Below are 17,936 nucleotides of genomic sequence, written 5' to 3'. Positions count from 1 at the left end.
AGGGTGAAGAGAGGAGCGTTCGAAACCTGACCAGCTGCTCTTATATACGTACTTATGTCTCAACCTGAGCTCAGGGTTTGTGTCCACGTCATGTTTTTTCTGAGCGTGCTGTGTTCGGAGCACTCCTCCTTTTTTGTGCAGCTACCTCTCTGAACTTTTTCATCATCAACAGTGCAGCATGTATATATTTTTTCTTCTTCCAGCTGCAGACAGCATCTGTAAAGATCATTTATGTTGTAAAGTGCGAAGCGGCACGACGGAGGCAACTGAGGAGGGTCGGCGATCGTGAACCCAAGAGATGAGGAGTCTTCATTAATTCACAGATTTGCCTCCGTCCAGCTCTCGAACACTTCACACTTCATCATCCTCCCCTGAACGCTGCCAGACTGAAGGCACTGGCAGGAAGACGTTGGCACGGCGCTGTGATGAAACACTTGTGCAGCGAGATGCAAAACAAAAAAAAAATGCCGCACGTGGGTTTTCGTTTCTATGACAACCTGACAATTTCTAACAATTCGCTTATTAGACTAACACGTGCTGCTGCTGCTGCTGCTGCTGCTGTTGCGGTCGTGTTAAACAGCGACCGTCGACAAAAGCAGGCGAGAATATCGCTTTTTATTTCAGCTTTTTCTCGACTTGTCATGAACTCCTTTCACTGCCTCCTCTGTGTGTGTGTGTGTGTGTGTGTGTGTGTGACGAAGCTCCAGTGAAACGCGGCCGAGAACTCGCAGCAACACCAACTTTTTCCATTTCGTCCGTTTCTTTTCTGCCTCTTCTGATTTCTCTGTCTGACATATCATACAGCTCGGGGTAGACACAGCCAGAACAAGCTTCTCTCTCCTCCGTTTCCCTCCATCCTGGTTACCAGGGTGACGGGTTTCATCTGATACATGACTGCTCGCCTGAAGCTTTAGAAATAGTATCCAGAACAGGGGCCCCATCATATTCTAGTTCATGCCGGAGGAACTGTGGAGCTCACACTGCCAATCACACCCATATATTCTGGTTATATCCCAAACTAAAGACAGGGAGCGAGGTATGTGATGCTCTTAAAGAGCTTTTCCAACAAGTCATACCTCAAGCTGCACTAATGTGTCCTAGTTGTACTGTAAGTTGATTGTTTCCCTTTTTTGTGAGTCGCTAAATGTAAATGTTGGCTCACTGAATTCATGAGCTGTAAATGTTTCACCGTGCTGGTCCACTGGGCAGGTTTCAAGGACGTACACGAGTCTTAAATGGGCCGAGTTTCAAAGACGTGTCACGGGTGATGAATGTCTTTGTTTCTACCTTTGTTCCACAGGGGTTACTACGATGTAATGGGGCACTTTGACAGCACGTTCAACTGCTCCAAGGGCAGCTACATCTACTGCTGCGGTACCTGCCACTACCGGTTCTGCTGCGAGCACCAGAGGAGCCGGCTGGACCAGGAGTCCTGCAACAACTACAACTCCCCCGTGTGGGCCGACCCGCAGGTGCCCGTCACCGTGCCCGTGGGCAACAAGCCCGACCCGGACTTTGAGACGCTGCAGCAGCAGAACAGCAGGTCAGAGTCTGGACATGTTTGTTACCACTGATGATCGAGCGCTCAGTGATCCAATGTTATTTCTCTCTTCACACAGTACGGCCTACGTGATCGGAGGGGTGATCTCCTTCACGTTGGTGGTGGCCGTGGGCGTCAGGATTGCCTTCAGCAAGGTGGCACGTCGACCCCGCAACAGGGACATCAACATGCCCAGGTGAGGGCACAGGACGTCTGCAAGCTCAGTCGTGTTTGGTTTGGTTCATAGATCTGAAGGAGAAATATGAATTAAGAAGACTTCTGTCTTTCTGTCTCTGTCTGACCTTTTATCTTTCTCTTCACCCTCTCCGATCTCTCCATCCGCCCTCGGCCGTGTCAGATCACTGGTGGATATCTTACGTCACCAGTCGAGCCCGGTGCAGCAGGGAGAGAGGAACAACACCGCGGTGTTGACGACCACCACCTCAGACGGACGGACATCCAAAAACCTCTACACCCCCATCCTGCAGAGCAAAGACAACCGCAGTAAGTGACGATGGCGCGATTTTAAAAATGACGCGCGTTCAGCGAGGTGAAAAACGTAAAAAGGTGCCGTGACACGATGACTGCTGCTGCTTTTATTCAAATCTCAGTGTCATACTTCAGGTGGAAGTATCTGAATGACCTCTTTGTCTAATCAGGCTCTCCAAGTAGCACCGTTATGACTGATCCTGTTCACCTACAGGTCACACAGGAGGCTTGTTGACTGTCCAGAGCTACTCTGGTGTTAAAGGTGAACTCCTCAGTCATGCTTCTCTTCTTGATATTTCCTGTTTTGGAGCCACGTTTGCTCTCACGCCGTCACATTTGAGCTCGTAACTAATCGTGGATGTATGCGAGCGTTGCGTGCACAAATGTGACGACGTATCAGGCTGATACTGAAACAAAATAATACTCATATACCTCAAACCTGAACGCTGACACATGCAAGTTGTATCTCGGTCCAGAAGGGTCTTTGCTCAGACTGCCAACACAGATCAGTTTTTTTGGCAAATCCAAGTCTGCACACCAAAAATACAAATGTTATTTTAGATCCAAGCCACATTTTAGAGGCTCATACTGGAGCTCAAAGTGTCCTTTTGAGTCACCTGGACCGTGACACACGACCGCAACATCAAATCCAGAGCGATGGAAGTGCATCAGAGCTACGACACAGAGAACAACAGTCTGTGGACGGACAAAGATGCCTCACCAGCGTACGCCGTTACCGCAGCAACCCGTGCAGATACATGATGATGTCTCGCGTGCAGATTCGACCTGATTCGAATTACAAATCTGATCTGCCTGCAGTCTGAACGAAACCTCAGAGACAGTCTAGCTGTTTTTAAAAAATGTTTCTGTGCCAGATTTTAAAGTATTTGACACTTTTTTCATCACTTGTTGACGCTAAATCAAACTCTGTATGCTTAAAAGGTTCGTGGCTTTGACAGCGGCTGCAAATCAAAGACCAATCCAACAAGTCTTCCTTGTTGTGATGCAGCTCGGGCCGTCTCCCTGCGGCTCTGTTTGTTTCTGATGACTCGTGTTTAAAATGTTGCTGTCGTTAACAGATTACAGTCGGATCGTATTTCTCCGGCTTGTGCAGACGTTTCACAAACGTTTTTTTCCCTCTGACTGGTCGATATCAGAGTGTTTTTTTTGTTTTTATCAATGTGTTCTTGTGCTCTAACAATTCACACGATAACACACACACTCTCTTCTCTCTTTGCTGTCTCTCACTGCTGCTCTGTCGCTCTGCCACTGTCTCTCACTTCACAAACTCTGTCCAGGATTTTCGCTGAGTGATTTTTACAGAACAAGAACAGAGTTTTTGGTGTGTAACTACTCTTATCTGCTGAACAGTATTAAATACACTCCATCAATTAGTTGTGCAGATACTCTGTGTTCTTGTTATAGTGTGCAAACAACAGTTACAGTTGATCTGTATATCTGATTTACATTTAATCTGCAGTGTAATTGTGAAATAAAGTAAAATTATGAAAAAACAGCCAATTCCTGGAGGGACTCTCTCTGCCTCTCTCTCTTCTGTCTCCATCTTCCTGTCCCTCTCTCTCTCTTGACACAAATGCTTACTCGACACATGGCTCTGTGTCTCTGGAGTGGTTGTCCATCAGTTTGTCGGCTCTGCTCTCTTTGCAGCTGGGACTTTGCACCACCATTTTAACCAGCAGGGGTCTGCTTCCAGCCCCAAACACTCTGCTACCATCGGTAAGCCTCGTTGGTGAAGCAGTGCACACAGTCCGGCTACAGGCGGCGACGAGCCGGCTTCACCGGCCTCACCACCAACACTGTCTGTCTGTCTTGTCGTTGGTATGACGGCCTGTCGTCTCTTAAAGCAGCTGTGCCGCTCTCAACACTCGACACATATTTCTAAAGACATCTATGTTGAGAGCGACACATCTCTTTCTAAGAGCGTGAGCTGAAAACTTGTCTGGCCTGTCCTCTGCTTAATGCAAGCCTGTCTGCCTCCCACCACCACCACCACCACCACAAGCCTGCTTCCAAATGTGCTTCTTCTTTCTGTGCAGCAGCGATGTGCGACTGTGCTTACAGCTGATTACCGGAGGTCTTGGCTTAAGCGAGGTCACTGCACTTACCTGAGTGTGTTTTCCCGGGCTTTGCACCAAGAAAACAAAAAAGCAATGCTAGCACGAGCGATTCAACCCCGTCCCAAAGTCACTTTTTAAGTCAGATTATCGTCCGCGGAGGCTCATTTGTTGGATGTAACACGGCTGACAAAGAAGTACTGGATAAGGTCGCTGTGGAAATATGACAAGGGTGTTTCAGTGCCAGTTAATCCAAGCGATTACACCCACATGTGTGGCTCAGGGAGTGAATTACACAAGAAGGCAACAGTAAAGTTTATAGTTTAAATTGTAACTAAGCTCATGATTAAGTATTCGCTGCATACATTATTACACAGAGCGACATGGACGTGTTAGCGCAGCAGTTTCTAGAGAGGGGGGGGGGTAGATTTATCATGTCCAGTTGTTGGTAGTGTTGGAGAGGAGCTCCTCCCTGAAGAGCTGGAGGTCTTCTGGAGCCTTTTATGCCTTTAATGATAGTACAGTGACACGGGGAGTGACACGCAGTGAATGGCCGTCCGATGCGGGATTCGAACTGGAGCCAGCTGCAGCGAGGACTATAGCCTCCACACACGGGGCGGCCGCTTAACCCACTACGCCACCGACCGCCCCCTTCAGGAGCTCTAATCTGGTAGGAACTGGTAGGACGTTCCACCAACAGACAAGAAAAGTTTAAATTGTCCTGAACGAACGGGTGGCAGAGCCAGGCGCTCTGGTTTCACCGTGCAGACTGAGAGGTGTTGATAGCAGTAATCGAGTCGTGAGATGACCGCAGCCTGTTGCAGGAGTCGGGTAGCGTGTTTAGTCGGGTAAGGCCTGATTTTTACTGATGTTGGAAAGTGCGAAATGCACGATGGAGCTAGTAGATCTGCAGCTGTAGGAGGGTTTCCTGGATACAATAAATAGCAGTTGAGGTTGTTTTGAAAATCCGTTAACTCGTGCCAATTCATTCTTGACAGCATCTTCAGTTTGAAGCGAGATTTGAAACCTTTAATCGGCGATCCGTTCTTCGGTTTTCCTTCATTCGCTCTGCCTGTGTTAGATCAGGTTAACGGCCTCCTGGGAGGATTCAGGAACGAGAAGATACTCCATGACACCATGATCAGACCTCTCTGTCAGCCATCATCGGTCTAACTCTAAAAAAAAAAACAGCACATGTACCTTTTAATATTTGATACTTTTGATCTCAGAGCTAGCATTGCTTCTTTTTCCCCCCCTCTCCTTTCACCGTGTGTGTTACGTGCACGGTACAGAAGTCGATGTGGTGTGTGTTCCCTGGGTGACGCTTAACAGAGACATTATTGCCCATTACCGTTGATAGTCAATGACCAGATATGTCGAGCAGTAATCTTAACGAGATCGCAGCCCCACAACCATTACCGACCCCCCGAATGGACTCGACATCGATTGTCTCCGTCTCAAAGACAGGAAACAACAGCAAAGCCCCCCGAGTTACGTAACCTTTTTATTGCATTATCACATTATTATATATCTGTGAAGCTCCTCCTGTGGCGGTCGCAGCAATGGGCAGCATGTGTTTTTTGGATGTGAGCTCGTCGTCATCGTTGTTAATGTGCAGAAACCTTCACATGTCAGGTCACGGCTGAGCGTGCACCTACATGTTGGGGTCCTTGTTTGGAAAATATGAATGTACTCTTGCATACTGTATGATGTAACTGATATGAGTATACGTGTTGCCCCCCCCCCCTCTCCCCCCGTTGCTGCTGATCTTACATAAGACGAATCATTTTTTTTCTGTGTATCGATCGATGTGCTGCTTTCTGCACTTTGCATTACTGTGACTGTGCTCGCACACCCCTGATGTTATCGGTGTATTTCTATGTATTTACATGTGGCTGTTTGTGTTCGAGCCTCAGATGAACAGTACGGAGTTGTATTTATAGACGGTCGCCATGGAGCTCGGAGACACTTCCTGTGTTTACTGATCATTAACCAGCTAGTATCTTCTTCTTCTTCTTCTTCTTCTTCTTCTTCTTCTTCTTCTCTTTTGTCCATATGTTTCTTTTTATTCTCATTCTTTCTTTTTCACCTCCATCCTTCACTCTCCCTCCCCTCCAGAGCGTGGCCCCCGTATGAACAACACCCCCCAGCTCTCCTCCGGACCCGCCCTGCTCTCAGGTAGCGGTAAAGGTGGCGGCGGCGGCGGCGGTGGCGGCAGCATCCTGGGAGGAGGCATGAGACACAACAGCAGCCACGCTTCCTTCTCCCACTCCTTCCACAACCTGGCCCAGCTGCCGCCGTCCTACGAGTTGGCCATGAAACCGGAGATCAACCGCTACAGCTCCCTGAAGAGGCTGGGTAAGGGGATGTCGGGGGGGAGTAGAGGAGAGGAGAGTATATTGAGGTGTTCACCACAACCTGCTCCAGCTGCAGCTGCTGCAGCTTCCTTGGTACTCATAGCACACAAAGGCTGAGCAGTAGTGCTGCTTGTGACCTTTACGTCTGTTTGATGTCAGCCTGGTTATCTACAGTGTCTTCTGGTCAACGAGCCGTCGCTGTGACGTCGTTCACACCCGACGTGTTTGCATGTGACATTAGAGGCTACAGGCTAGTCTGACTCACCGGATGTGGACTGTGGACCTCTCCTACCTGCTGCCTGCATCTCTCTTTGTACCAACCTCAGAGCAGCAAACTACAGACTGAAAGGTGGAAGTGACCCTGAACTAGCAGCCAAGACCAGTTAAACCAAGACAGCACACTTCACGACTCACAAAAACTCTCTGAGTGAATCGTTGCTGCGTGTTGTGAAATCTGCAGTTTAGGAAACAAAATTTTTATTCCAGAAGATTAGGGATCTTGAGCCCGGTCTTGAGTCTTACAGCGCTGCTGGTAGCGATCAGTACGAGCGTAACAAACCAGCAGCTGTTAACTTTTGTGAGGGTTTAATCTTCCCACGGTCTTTCCCTGACACTATTTTGCAGGGCCACCATCACTGACACGATGATGATTGATTTAAAGGAATACAAACATGCCAGAGTGTTTTTTTTTTATAGCAGAATGATGATGGATGCAGCATGTGTGGCCACAGATCTACATATGTGAGACTAGCAGCAAGCCAGCGTCGAGTAGAGCCTGTCAAGCGGTTGGACAAACATTTTGCTCGTATTGACCAATAACAGATACCACGCCCCGATCCCCAAACATCTTCCCAGGTATTTCTCTTTTTGTCGCCCGGTTCTTGATTCTCATCGTGGCAGCAGGCCGGCGGGAGACTTGTAGCTCCGCGCCGCCGTGAAGCCCAACAAACACGTCGGTGTCATCTGAACGTGTAAACCGTTTCTGCTAAAGAGTCGGCATCATCGCAAAAGCGAAGTAAACAAACGTGGAGAGCAGACTGAGAAAAGATGGAGTCACCATCAATATAAAAAAAAAAGAGCAAGGAGACGAGGGGAGGAGCAGAGAAAGGAAAGAGTGTGAATGTAGAGACAGACAGAGAGAGAGAGAGAGGTGGGCTGACCAGAGGAGAGGAGAGGAATCAGCTGATTGGACAAATAAAGAGAGAGCAGGATGATATCGTGGACGATAGAGATGCAGAAGAATGAAGGGAGAGGCGGCGGAAGAGAGGAAGAAAGAGATGTGGAGATAGGGGGGAGGGGCGTTGGCTGCTGGTCTGCAGGGGCCTGGCTGCCTTCGACGTGGAAGAAAAGACGTTTGAGAGGCAGCGGCTGGCAACCTCTCTCTCTCTCTCTCTCTCTGTCTGTCTGTCTCTTTACCTCTCTCGCCCTGCGATCGCTAAAGACTGCAGGGGGGAGGGGAGTCGCCACTGCAGGCGGAGTGATGGATGGTTACTACATGGGGGATCATATGTGTGTGTGTGTGTGGAAGCAGTAATGAGGTGAAAGTCCAGATGAGGCTCTTTATTATTTCGATTCAATCAAAAAAAGGGAGAAAACACTTCAACAGACGGAGAAGCCTTCCACTCGTTACACATCAGACCTTCAGAGGTCGTCCCCGCTCCTTCTCCTCCTCTTCTTCATCTTCCCATTTTCATCATGAGACAGCATCTGCGTCGCATTAATCGCAGGCCGTCCTTGAAGGTTTTTTTACGGTTTAAAAAACGACCGTGTCACGGTTTAGTCACATCTTTTTCTTCCTTCTGTCGTCAGAAATTAATTTATAGACAGCCTCGTCTGTTAGAAAGCACGCACTGCCTTTTCCTTGATGATTAGATGTTTAGGAAACTGGACTGTCTTTGTCTTTCTGTGTTTTCTGTTTTGAAGGCTGCTGCTGCAGGTGGTGCAGTGTTCGCTCTCTGCTCTGTCATTGCTGCCAAAGTCCACAAGGAGTCTCAAGTGCACTGTATTTCTACACCCAGAGAGTCTGTGTGGGGTGCAAACTTCCACCACCACGGCAGCTTCATTCTTAACATCAGTAATAACTATAATAATAAATGCGCCGCTGTGAAGTTCTTGTCGAATAATCAGACGTCGTAATCGCAGTGTAGTTGACAGTCGCACCCACTTCACGTAGCGACTCACCCTGAATGACACGGTGAGAAAGTAAGCGTCTCTCTCAAGCTCTGGTTTTCATTCGTCACACGCCTCTCGTCAAGGGTACAAATCATTTTTTGAAGAGTTTTGAGGCTCAGTGTGTCGCGGCTCTGGCAGTCCTGCCTCTTCCGCCTCTCAGCTAATCTAAAAATCATTGACGCCTGGTTGCTCTAACAAGCCAACTGTCAATCAAAGCATCCACACTCTTAATCCTGCATAACTTTAAGCCTTAATATAATCTGAACAGGTGAGTTGTATATAAATTCACCCTCAGTACAGTTGTCATGAACGGGGAAATTAGCTACAGAGACCAAAACTGTTTTTTGTACCAGGCTGTAAACATGTTTATTTCTGCTGTGAAGTTGGACATTTCAACATGGGGACTTATGGAGACTGACTCGCTTCTGGAGCCAGCCTCAAGTGGACGTTTGAGGAACTGCAGCTTGGTACAAACATTTGCAAAGTTTCTGAAATTGTGCGATTCTTTTTGGTTATATAAACAATTAAAGAGGGTGAACTCACCTGTTCAGATTATATTAACTTAAAGTCATGTAGAGTTAAGAGCGTGGACGCTTTGATTGACAGGTAGGTGTCGTTACAGGTGACTTGTTTGAGCAACCGGGCTTCGTTCAGGTCTGCTGATGATCCACGTCTTCGGCGATATTTAGATTAGCCGAGATCTAGTCTTTAAACTGTCAGTGGTTTAACTACAGACTGACAGTGAGCACTTGTGACACATGATGGAGATTCAGAGGGTTGAACCCTGCAGGTTTATTCCATACTAACTAAAAACGTAAGAAGACTTCTCTCCCTTTGTGCAAACAGGCGCGGATCACCTCAGCAGAAATGCATAAAAGCCTCCGTTATATCCTGATACAGGCTGAATGAATCCGTGACACTGAAAGCAAAGCAGCATTTTACCTGTCTGATCATTAAACGCCTCCTTTTTCAGAGGAAAAAAATCAGCCTGAATGTCAGTTTTTGGTGGAACGCCCCTTCAAAAGGAAACTAAAATGTTGTCATTGTGACACAAAGAGGCTCTCGCCGGGCATTGTGTGAAACCTGGTCCTTTTGATGTAGTTCCCCATACGGCGCTGCAGAAAGGACACTGATAAAGGCTTCTTTGTCTGCGGTCGGCAGCCGGGGAGAAAACTCAAGATAATTTGGCCTTACAGGAAAAGGGAGTAAACACCGAGAGAGGAGAGTAGGAAAAAAAAAAACCTAGAGAGCGACAGAGGGGAGGGTGGAGGGAGAAATAAAAGAAACCAAAGGAGTGGAAGAGACAAAGGAAAAGAAGGAGGGGAAGAGCTCCGATGGAGGGAGAAAAGAGAAGGCGAGAGGGGAGGAAGAGGTAGAGAGGTGGCTGGTTAAAGGTCAGGTTTAAATTGGCTCTTGGGGAGCTGCTTCCATGGAAATGCTTTGAAGATTAAAGCGGTCTCAGGCTATAGAGCAGAGAGCACAGAAACACTATTTCACTATTAATGAAGCTCGCTAACTGTTCCTGTGTGTGTGCGTCCTCCACCATCGCACCACTTTGTCTCTCTCTTTATTTCTTCACTCTTCTCTCAAACGTTCTTACCTGTCGCTTTGACCTCTGTTACGGCCTATTTTAGTCTCCCTCTCTCTTTGGCCTTGGGCTTTTCTCTCTTACCTTTTTTTATTCTTTTCTGCCTCATGCAATATACAGCACATCGCTCTTTTATCCTCCTCCTCTCATCTCTCATCTTTTTGAATTTCATTCTTGCCGTTTGTTTCCGTCCTCCTCAGACTCCGTCGCCTTCGTTTCACCTTTTCGCTTTGACCTCTCTCACCTCGTCTTTTCGTCTCGTTTATTATTCTCTCTCTTCTCTGTCAAAACATTTCACCTCCTTTTTCAGCCACACGTGACATCTCTCTGTCTTTTTCGTTCGTCCTTGACATCCTTCTCTCTGTCTTTTGTTTTCTTTGCTCATTTTTCTCTACTCGATTGATTCACTCATACAGCAGCAGCTTAGTCTTAGTAACTCCAACTAACTAGTAACTAACCTCTGCTTTTCTGTGTGGACGGGTTCTCTCCGGGTACTCCGGCTTCCTCTTTCAGTCCAAAAACATGCTCACTGGTTAATTGGTGATGAGTGAATGTGTCAGTGGTTGATTGTCTGTGTGTCCTGCGATGAGCTGGGAACTTGTTCCGGGTGACCACCGCGACCATGATGAGGGTAAGCGGTTACAGAAACTGAATGGATCGATCAGAGTTTCTTTCTGTTGGTTTGAACTTTGGACATTCGATAGAGGCATACCTGGTAGACAGGTGCACGGGAAAATCATGAGCAACAAGCACTGAATTTATAAGAGATTAAACATATCAGTGATTTTACTCTCGTCAAATTTAGGAGGTAGATGGTCGGTGGTGTCCTTGAGCAAGATACTGAACCCCAAGTTGCTCCCAAAGGCTGCGCCATTGGTGTATGAATGTGTATGACTGGGTGAAGGAGATAGTGTTACATAAGGACCATTTACCATTAAAGCCACAGGCTGTAACAACCAGTCATATAAAATTATACTGTATAGACCAAAAGGAAAGGAAAATAATCTTTATTTATTATTTACATATCATTTCTTTGTTTCTCTTGCTGAACCAGAGAAAGAACTCGACGAGTACTCCGGCTACTACAGCTCCAAACGTCGCTCCAACAACGCTCCGCCCTCCTTCCACTCCTCGCAGCACCACCTGCCCTGGGGAGCCGACTACACGCTGGGCTCCAGGGGCACGCTGCCCCTCCACGGCTCCCGGCCCCGCATCCACATCCCCGCCTCCACCCCGAACCCGTACCCGCTACCCGCACAGACGCAGTACACCAGCTCCTCCTTCGACAGGCCGCCGCGCCGCGTCCGCTCCCAGGACCAGCTGCTCGCGCTCGGGGAGGGCAACACGCTGTCCCGCCTGTCCAAGAACCAGCAACACCAGTACTACAAAGCCATGATGAGCACCAGCAGGGGCTCCAACTCGCAGACGCTCCGCAGGTAAGCTCGTTTTCAACCACATCGCTGGCAGGTGTGGCCGATGAAACCATTTAATATCAGAGAGGATAAACGAGTCTTTGCTTCCAGGTCCCATGAGAGGCTTCTGGTCTCCCCTGACCGTCTGGAGGACCGGCTGATGACGATGGGTCTGATGGTCGGAGGAGGCGAGAGAGGAGCAGGAAGCGGGATGGTTCCCACCATGGGCCGGCTCAGTCACCACCAGAAGGCCCAATCGCAGCAGAACATCTGCGCCACGCCGTCCATGGACCGCCACCACATGATCAAGATGAACTCCCACCCGACGCCAGGCCACGATCACGACCGCGGCTCCACCGCCATGTCCGGGATGGGCATGCACGGCCACGGTGGAGGCGGCGGCGGCGGCCACCCCAACGCCCGGCGGATGGCTTTCGCCAGCAAGAGGCAGAACACCATCGAACAACTGCACTTCATCCCCGGAGGAGGAGGCGGAGGGGTGCAGGGACTGCGGACTGGGAGTAAGAACGAGGTGACAGTGTGAGTACAGAGTAGAGAAGGCTTTAAAGAAGCTGAAGAGGCAGTTTAGAGAGGCGGTGAGGCGTTTAGCGGGAAGAAGTTTGGCTGCTTCACAGGGCTGAGAAACAAGCTGCAAACAGCCCCCCCTCCCCTTCATGACAGCGGTGGAAGATGACGTTAATCTCATAGCGAGTCGAGCCAATTGATTTGTCACTTTGTGAATATTCAGCCATTCTTTGTAAAGGGAAGACAGAAATGTCCACTTAAAAAGAGCAAAAAATATCAGTGCCGTGTAAAAAAAAAAAAGGCTGCTGGGTATTCGCCGTGACTTTTATTGAAGGATACCTGCCCGTCAAATATGTTGGATCGTCCTTGAGTTTTATTGCACTGTCCTCCGAGTCCTCGACGGCTCTGACAGAGATTCATCTGTCTTTGAATCCACCGCGGATAAAAGAAGAGCGCCGAGGCCGAGGCAGACGAGTCTGCTTGTCTTTGTATTTATAAAAAAAAAAAGTATTTAAAACCAAACGAGTTGCTTTTGTATGAAATTAACCTGATGATGATAATAATAATAGTATAAACATTACTGAGCCCTGTAAGACTTTGTGTATACTTATTTATCCTTTAGCCAGCCAGTTTGTAACTTAAAGGCTGCGACACGTGACCCCCCGCTGGTCATTTCTTTCTCTAGTTGTGATTGGACTGTAACAAAAACGTAACGTACAGCTAGCTGTCACTTGATTGCCTTCGTGGCTTGATTTTAAAATATGACCTACATCGACACAAACTGCTGCTATAAAAGGCCCAGTCACACCAGCGCCTAACTGGTGAATTCATTTTAAAAATGCTGCAATCAATCACGGACTTGTTTACTGGTCAATGCTTCCCGTTGAAGGAAAGGAGGAAGCTATCGTAGCATATTGGCTACGAGTTGTACCGTCCACTTTTTCGATGGTACAAATTTGTCTTTTGAACGAATTATTTGAAGTTGTTGTCCAATTTGTGACCGAACTAACGAAGCTGTTAATGAAGCCAGTTTGACGTAGTGGCCAAACCGTGTAACGATGGCAACGCCGGAAAGACTTTTTACCCGTTAGATAACATTATGACTTGTTGAACTTTTAGAATTAGATACATGTGGTCTGATAGAGTTTAAAAAGTTCAGAAGAGCTGCACGAGTAAATACTTTTATCCCCATTGAAGCTATTGGAGGCTTGGGCACCACAATGTGGAAGATTTGGGTAACTTTATACCCAGAAACTGAACTTTTTTTTGGCTTTGTGCATTGATGAGCGGCAAAAATCAACTGATACATCAACAGTTGCTAGTTCAGAAACCTTTTTATCCCCTCATAACAAAATGAGACCATAGACAGAGCTGCTATGAAGCAGAGCCTGGGCGCAACTTAACTTTGTTCCAATGTGCATGAAGAAGGAAAAAGCTTGTAGCGCTTCATATTACAGTTCAGAAATCTTTTGTTCCCCTCGTAAAACTTTCTGAGTCTGGGTTTCTGGCGCAACTTAACTTTCTTCCAAGGTGCATGAAGAAGTCAGTTTGTCACCATGAAGCTTGTAGCGCTTCGTAGTTTTGCAGATAAATTTTTTTGCTGCCACTTTCTGGAGTGACCGGGCCTTCGAATTTTAAAAAATCCACTTATTTAGCTAACTTAAAGCCTTTGTACAGTGAACTCTAGTGGGTGTTTTATCATCTATGAAACATTGTGCTGTGACCCTTTGCGTAATAATTAGTGAAAATTAGTTCATAAAGAAGAACCTCATGCAGACTCCGTAATATATCGACCCCCTAAAACACTGTTTTATTATCAGTCCTGTACTGATACGACGCCACATGTTACAGCTGCTCACCTCATATGAAGGGACGGGGGGGAGGCAGACGGGTTTCGAAGGCGCGGGGGTTGCGGGACGACGATGGACACTTCACACCAAGGGCTATACCGAATTATCTTTGTGTGTCTGTGCTCTGTACAGTGTCTGCTTCACATTTTCATTTTCGTTGTCGGGAGGCATGCTCGTGCATACGTTTGTTTTTTTATTTCTTCTTCTTTGTGTAGAGAGAAAATATATAAAACATGCAAGGAAACTCTGCAAACGTTTAACAAAAAAATTCAAAAAAACACACGACCATGATGATATTTTATTTTTGTCGTCGTCGTTGGGGAAAAGGTGGTCATGATGTCATATTTTCTACATTTTTTTTTTAAGTTTTCTGGCTGTGAGATGGACCTTTCCTCCGTCGCGGAGGGGTTTTAAGGGACTCGTGAGATCTCGTTTGAGGTTTTTCAGCGTCCCGTCTTTGAGTTTCGATAAAGACAGACATGATTGATGACTGCCAGCCATTTCTTTTTTAGTCTTTTACTATGATACATGTGCTCATGTTAACGGTGTAAAGACTCCCCCCTTTTGATCAGACTTTGAACGCTCTTATCACGTTTTTCTTTTCTTTCTTTGTTTTTGTCTTAAACATGTATTTATTTTTTTTAAATCTCTGTGAATTTTAAATGTATAATCCTCGATTTTCAATATTCAAACTTTCTAGTGGATATAAAAAGTATATATATAACATAAAAAAACAAACATTTGTGTTCTCGAGAACAAAAAGAGCTGATGCAATCAAAGAGAAAAAGACAAAAACGCATGACAGAAGCCGGTGTTGATGATGTCATAGTGCTGACTTATGATGTCACGGCGTGTGTGTGCGTCCGTTTTCATTTGTGTGTAATTAAATGTCTTCGTCGTCGTCGTCGGGAATGCTGAACCTCATTTTCTGTTTTTTCTTTTGTCTTCTTAAACCAAACTTCAGTTGCGTCTTCGGGTTTTTTTTTTTTTTTAAGACCCGAGTCGCGTCCGTTAACGTGTTCATATCAACTCTCGTAATGAAACTTGTTTAATTAAAAGCTAAATTGATTAATTGTCGAGCTACGTTCACCAAACACCAAAGCGAGGACTTTTCAAACATTTTAAAGATTATCGAAAGGCTTCTCTCGTGTAAAGTTTTTGGTATATTTGAGTAGAAGTGAAACAGCCGAGTCGTAGTTTTTTTTGCCCTCTGACTTGAATATGTATCTGCAAAATTTTTCTTTTTCTTTTTATTGATAAACAACCAGCTGATTTGTGCTCGTTTTAGAAGAACTTTTTAAGGGCGCGAAAGTCAAACGTAGAACGTTTTTACGAGTTGTTGCTTCGGCGAGGTTGCGTTGCGGGGGGAGAATGTATTGCGACTTGACTGGAAAAGGCTCTGTGGTTTTTACGATTTAAAAAAAAAAAAACATTAACTTTTAAAGGAGAAAGATGAAATGTAAATGACGCGTGGAAATTCAGTTTTTAATGTCTCATTTTTCCTCAAAGGTCTGATACAGATGTTGTAATTCATGTTCAGGTTTAAATGAAAACTGTGTTTGTATGCGTGGTATGTATGTATGAGTGTGTTTACCACTTAAAGGGGGGGAGGGGGCATGGGCATATTTGTATTCTCAAAGCTACTCTGCATACCTCAAATTGTATGATACATTTATTTATTACATCCCCTTACATGTCTATTTCCAAGAATATCCAAACAAAGGTCTCACAGATGTGCAAACCCCCTTTTGTTATTGGTGATCAATTCTTGCGTTTGTAGAAATCATACTGTTTAATTGATAATAACAATAAAAAAAATCCCACTAAAACCGTGTTTGTGTCTTTTATGTCATGAAATTTTACTTACTCGAATGTACCGACAAATGTGACGGTTTGATCCTTTTCTTCTGTTTTATTTTGTTTTTTTAACTGTTCGTCAAACAAAAGAATATTTTATATATAAGTATAAATAAATAAAATAATAGATTTGCTGCTTTTCTTGATTTCATGTCCTTGTAACTTGATACTGATACAACATCATTCAATATATGTCGCATTTGGTCTCCAGGAATTTTTGAATGCAAGTTTTTACTTTTTACGGTAAAAAACTGTAAAAACCACCATAATATTTTTGATTAGACTAAATCGCAGTTTCCCACAGGTCAATGTGATGTTTTGTTTGATGAACAGTCAAAGATTAGAGTCCTTACATTTGTTTACGACAGTTTATTTTACAGGTTTTTACTGTCAATTATCACAAAAAAAGTTATGTAATCAAAAGTGCCCAGAGCCCAAATGTAACACATTGAATTACCTATATAGTAATTATTTAACAGTAATATAGATTAAAATCACAGTATTGTACTGTTTGTAAATACAGTACTTTACTGTAAAATTACAACATGATATTGTAATAACCATACTGTGTATAGTATGATGCTGTATTCTAATTGCAGTTATTACTTATAATTTACTGTTTTACTGTGTTATTAACTCATTATCCAGTAAATTTGCATAAAATACTGTAATTTTACATAGAAATTGTATCTTTATCTTGTATCAGTGAATCTGAGCTCGGGTTAACGATGTTTGTCTTCATCCTCTGTCCTGTAATTTTCCTTTAATTTTGTTAATTTACTTTCTGTAATGAATTTAATAATTTGTGCTAAATTGAGGGGGAGTGGAGAGCGTCGCTCCCCTGTGTGGAGCCTCAAATTACTCCCTGGGTGCAGAAACACGAGGAGGCGGAGGCTGATTAGAGAAACAATTTTTCCATTTAAACCACAAAGAGGATCTTTTGTTTACTGCCTGTATTGAACATTAATACTTACCGACTGAGATTGTAGCTCAGAGTATCAAACTGTCAAGTGCCTAATTAATAATTCCTTTTAGATTAGATATCTTGATGAGGATACACAGATTACAGAATTATTATATATTACTGTGAATTTACTGCAATTATTTCTCTCCTTGTTTTATAGATAATAGGGTATTTTATGACATTATATACTTGTGATAAGTGGAGAAGGGGAGTGAATAATTGTTTTACAGGTTTTTAATGTAAATGACGTGTTTGGTCTGATCAACAGACTCATAACTTTAGCTTTGTTCACAGTGTATCAGAATGACTTCCAGGGTTGCAGTTAACTGTTATTTTAGAGGTTTTTACTGTAAATTTAAGAAACTTTAATTTAATTTAATGCTTTTTTTTTTGTTTGTTTTGTTTTATATAAACTGAATATCTTCAGATTTTTTAACAATCTCATCTAAAAAACAAAAAAAAAAAGAACTGCAGCGTTTCATTTTACAGATTTTTACTGTAAATTTAAGAAACTTTAATGTAATGCTTTTTTAAATTCTGTTTTATATAAACTGAATATCTTCAGATTTTTGAACAATCTCATCTAAAAAAAAAGAGAAGAACTGCAGCATTTCATTTTACAGATTTTGACTGTAAATTTGAGAAATTTTAATTTAATTTATGCTTTTTTAAATTCTGTTTTATATAAACTGAATATCTTTAGTTTTTTTTTACAATCTTATCTAAAAAAATCAAAACTGGAATAAGACATGATGTGATGATCTGATGCTTTCTTTTTCTTTCTATTTTATATAAACAGAGTATCTAAATGTTTTTTTTAACTGGTCATCAAAAAAAAACATATATATATATATATTTTTTAAAAAGTGCTACAACTCTCAGGATGAACAGACCCTTTAATACTCTGTTTAATAATACTTTAATAATATGAAGAAGATATACTTTATTAATCCCTCAATGGGGAAATTCTTTTTTCACTCTATTTTTTTTTATTTATTTACATGCATGTTAACCCGGACACACACACACACATGCAGTACAACGGCTGCATATATGCAGAATATATATTATTTAATAATATTCTCACAACATCCAACAGGTTCATTA

At 44.2% G+C, this 17,936-nt stretch overlaps 1 protein-coding gene across 3 annotated transcripts in view; it reads left to right on the top strand.

Annotated features, from left to right (window-relative positions):
- The window catches only part of shisa7b (shisa family member 7), a 31,918-nt gene extending 16,081 nt beyond the window's left edge, over positions 1-15,837 (top strand). For 2 of the 3 annotated variants that reach the window (XM_019254690.2, XM_019254698.2), the window contains exons 4-10: positions 1,301-1,543; positions 1,620-1,736; positions 1,899-2,044; positions 3,698-3,766; positions 6,223-6,462; positions 11,276-11,657; positions 11,745-15,837. In XM_019254690.2, the coding sequence (XP_019110235.1) occupies positions 1,301-1,543; positions 1,620-1,736; positions 1,899-2,044; positions 3,698-3,766; positions 6,223-6,462; positions 11,276-11,657; positions 11,745-12,177 (1,630 nt within the window). In that variant the 3' untranslated portion in view covers positions 12,178-15,837. The remainder of the gene's footprint in view (positions 1-1,300; positions 1,544-1,619; positions 1,737-1,898; positions 2,045-3,697; positions 3,767-6,222; positions 6,463-11,275; positions 11,658-11,744) is intronic. The other variant, XM_019254705.2, reaches the window with a different exon arrangement.
- The last annotated feature ends 2,099 nt before the right edge of the window (positions 15,838-17,936 follow it).

The sequence above is a fragment of the Larimichthys crocea genome, chromosome XIII (genome assembly GCF_000972845.2).
Source record: "Larimichthys crocea isolate SSNF chromosome XIII, L_crocea_2.0, whole genome shotgun sequence".
Lineage (NCBI taxonomy): Eukaryota > Metazoa > Chordata > Actinopteri > Sciaenidae > Larimichthys > Larimichthys crocea.
Note: the sequence above shows the minus strand (reverse complement) of the source record. Positions and strands in the feature narration are given on the sequence as shown.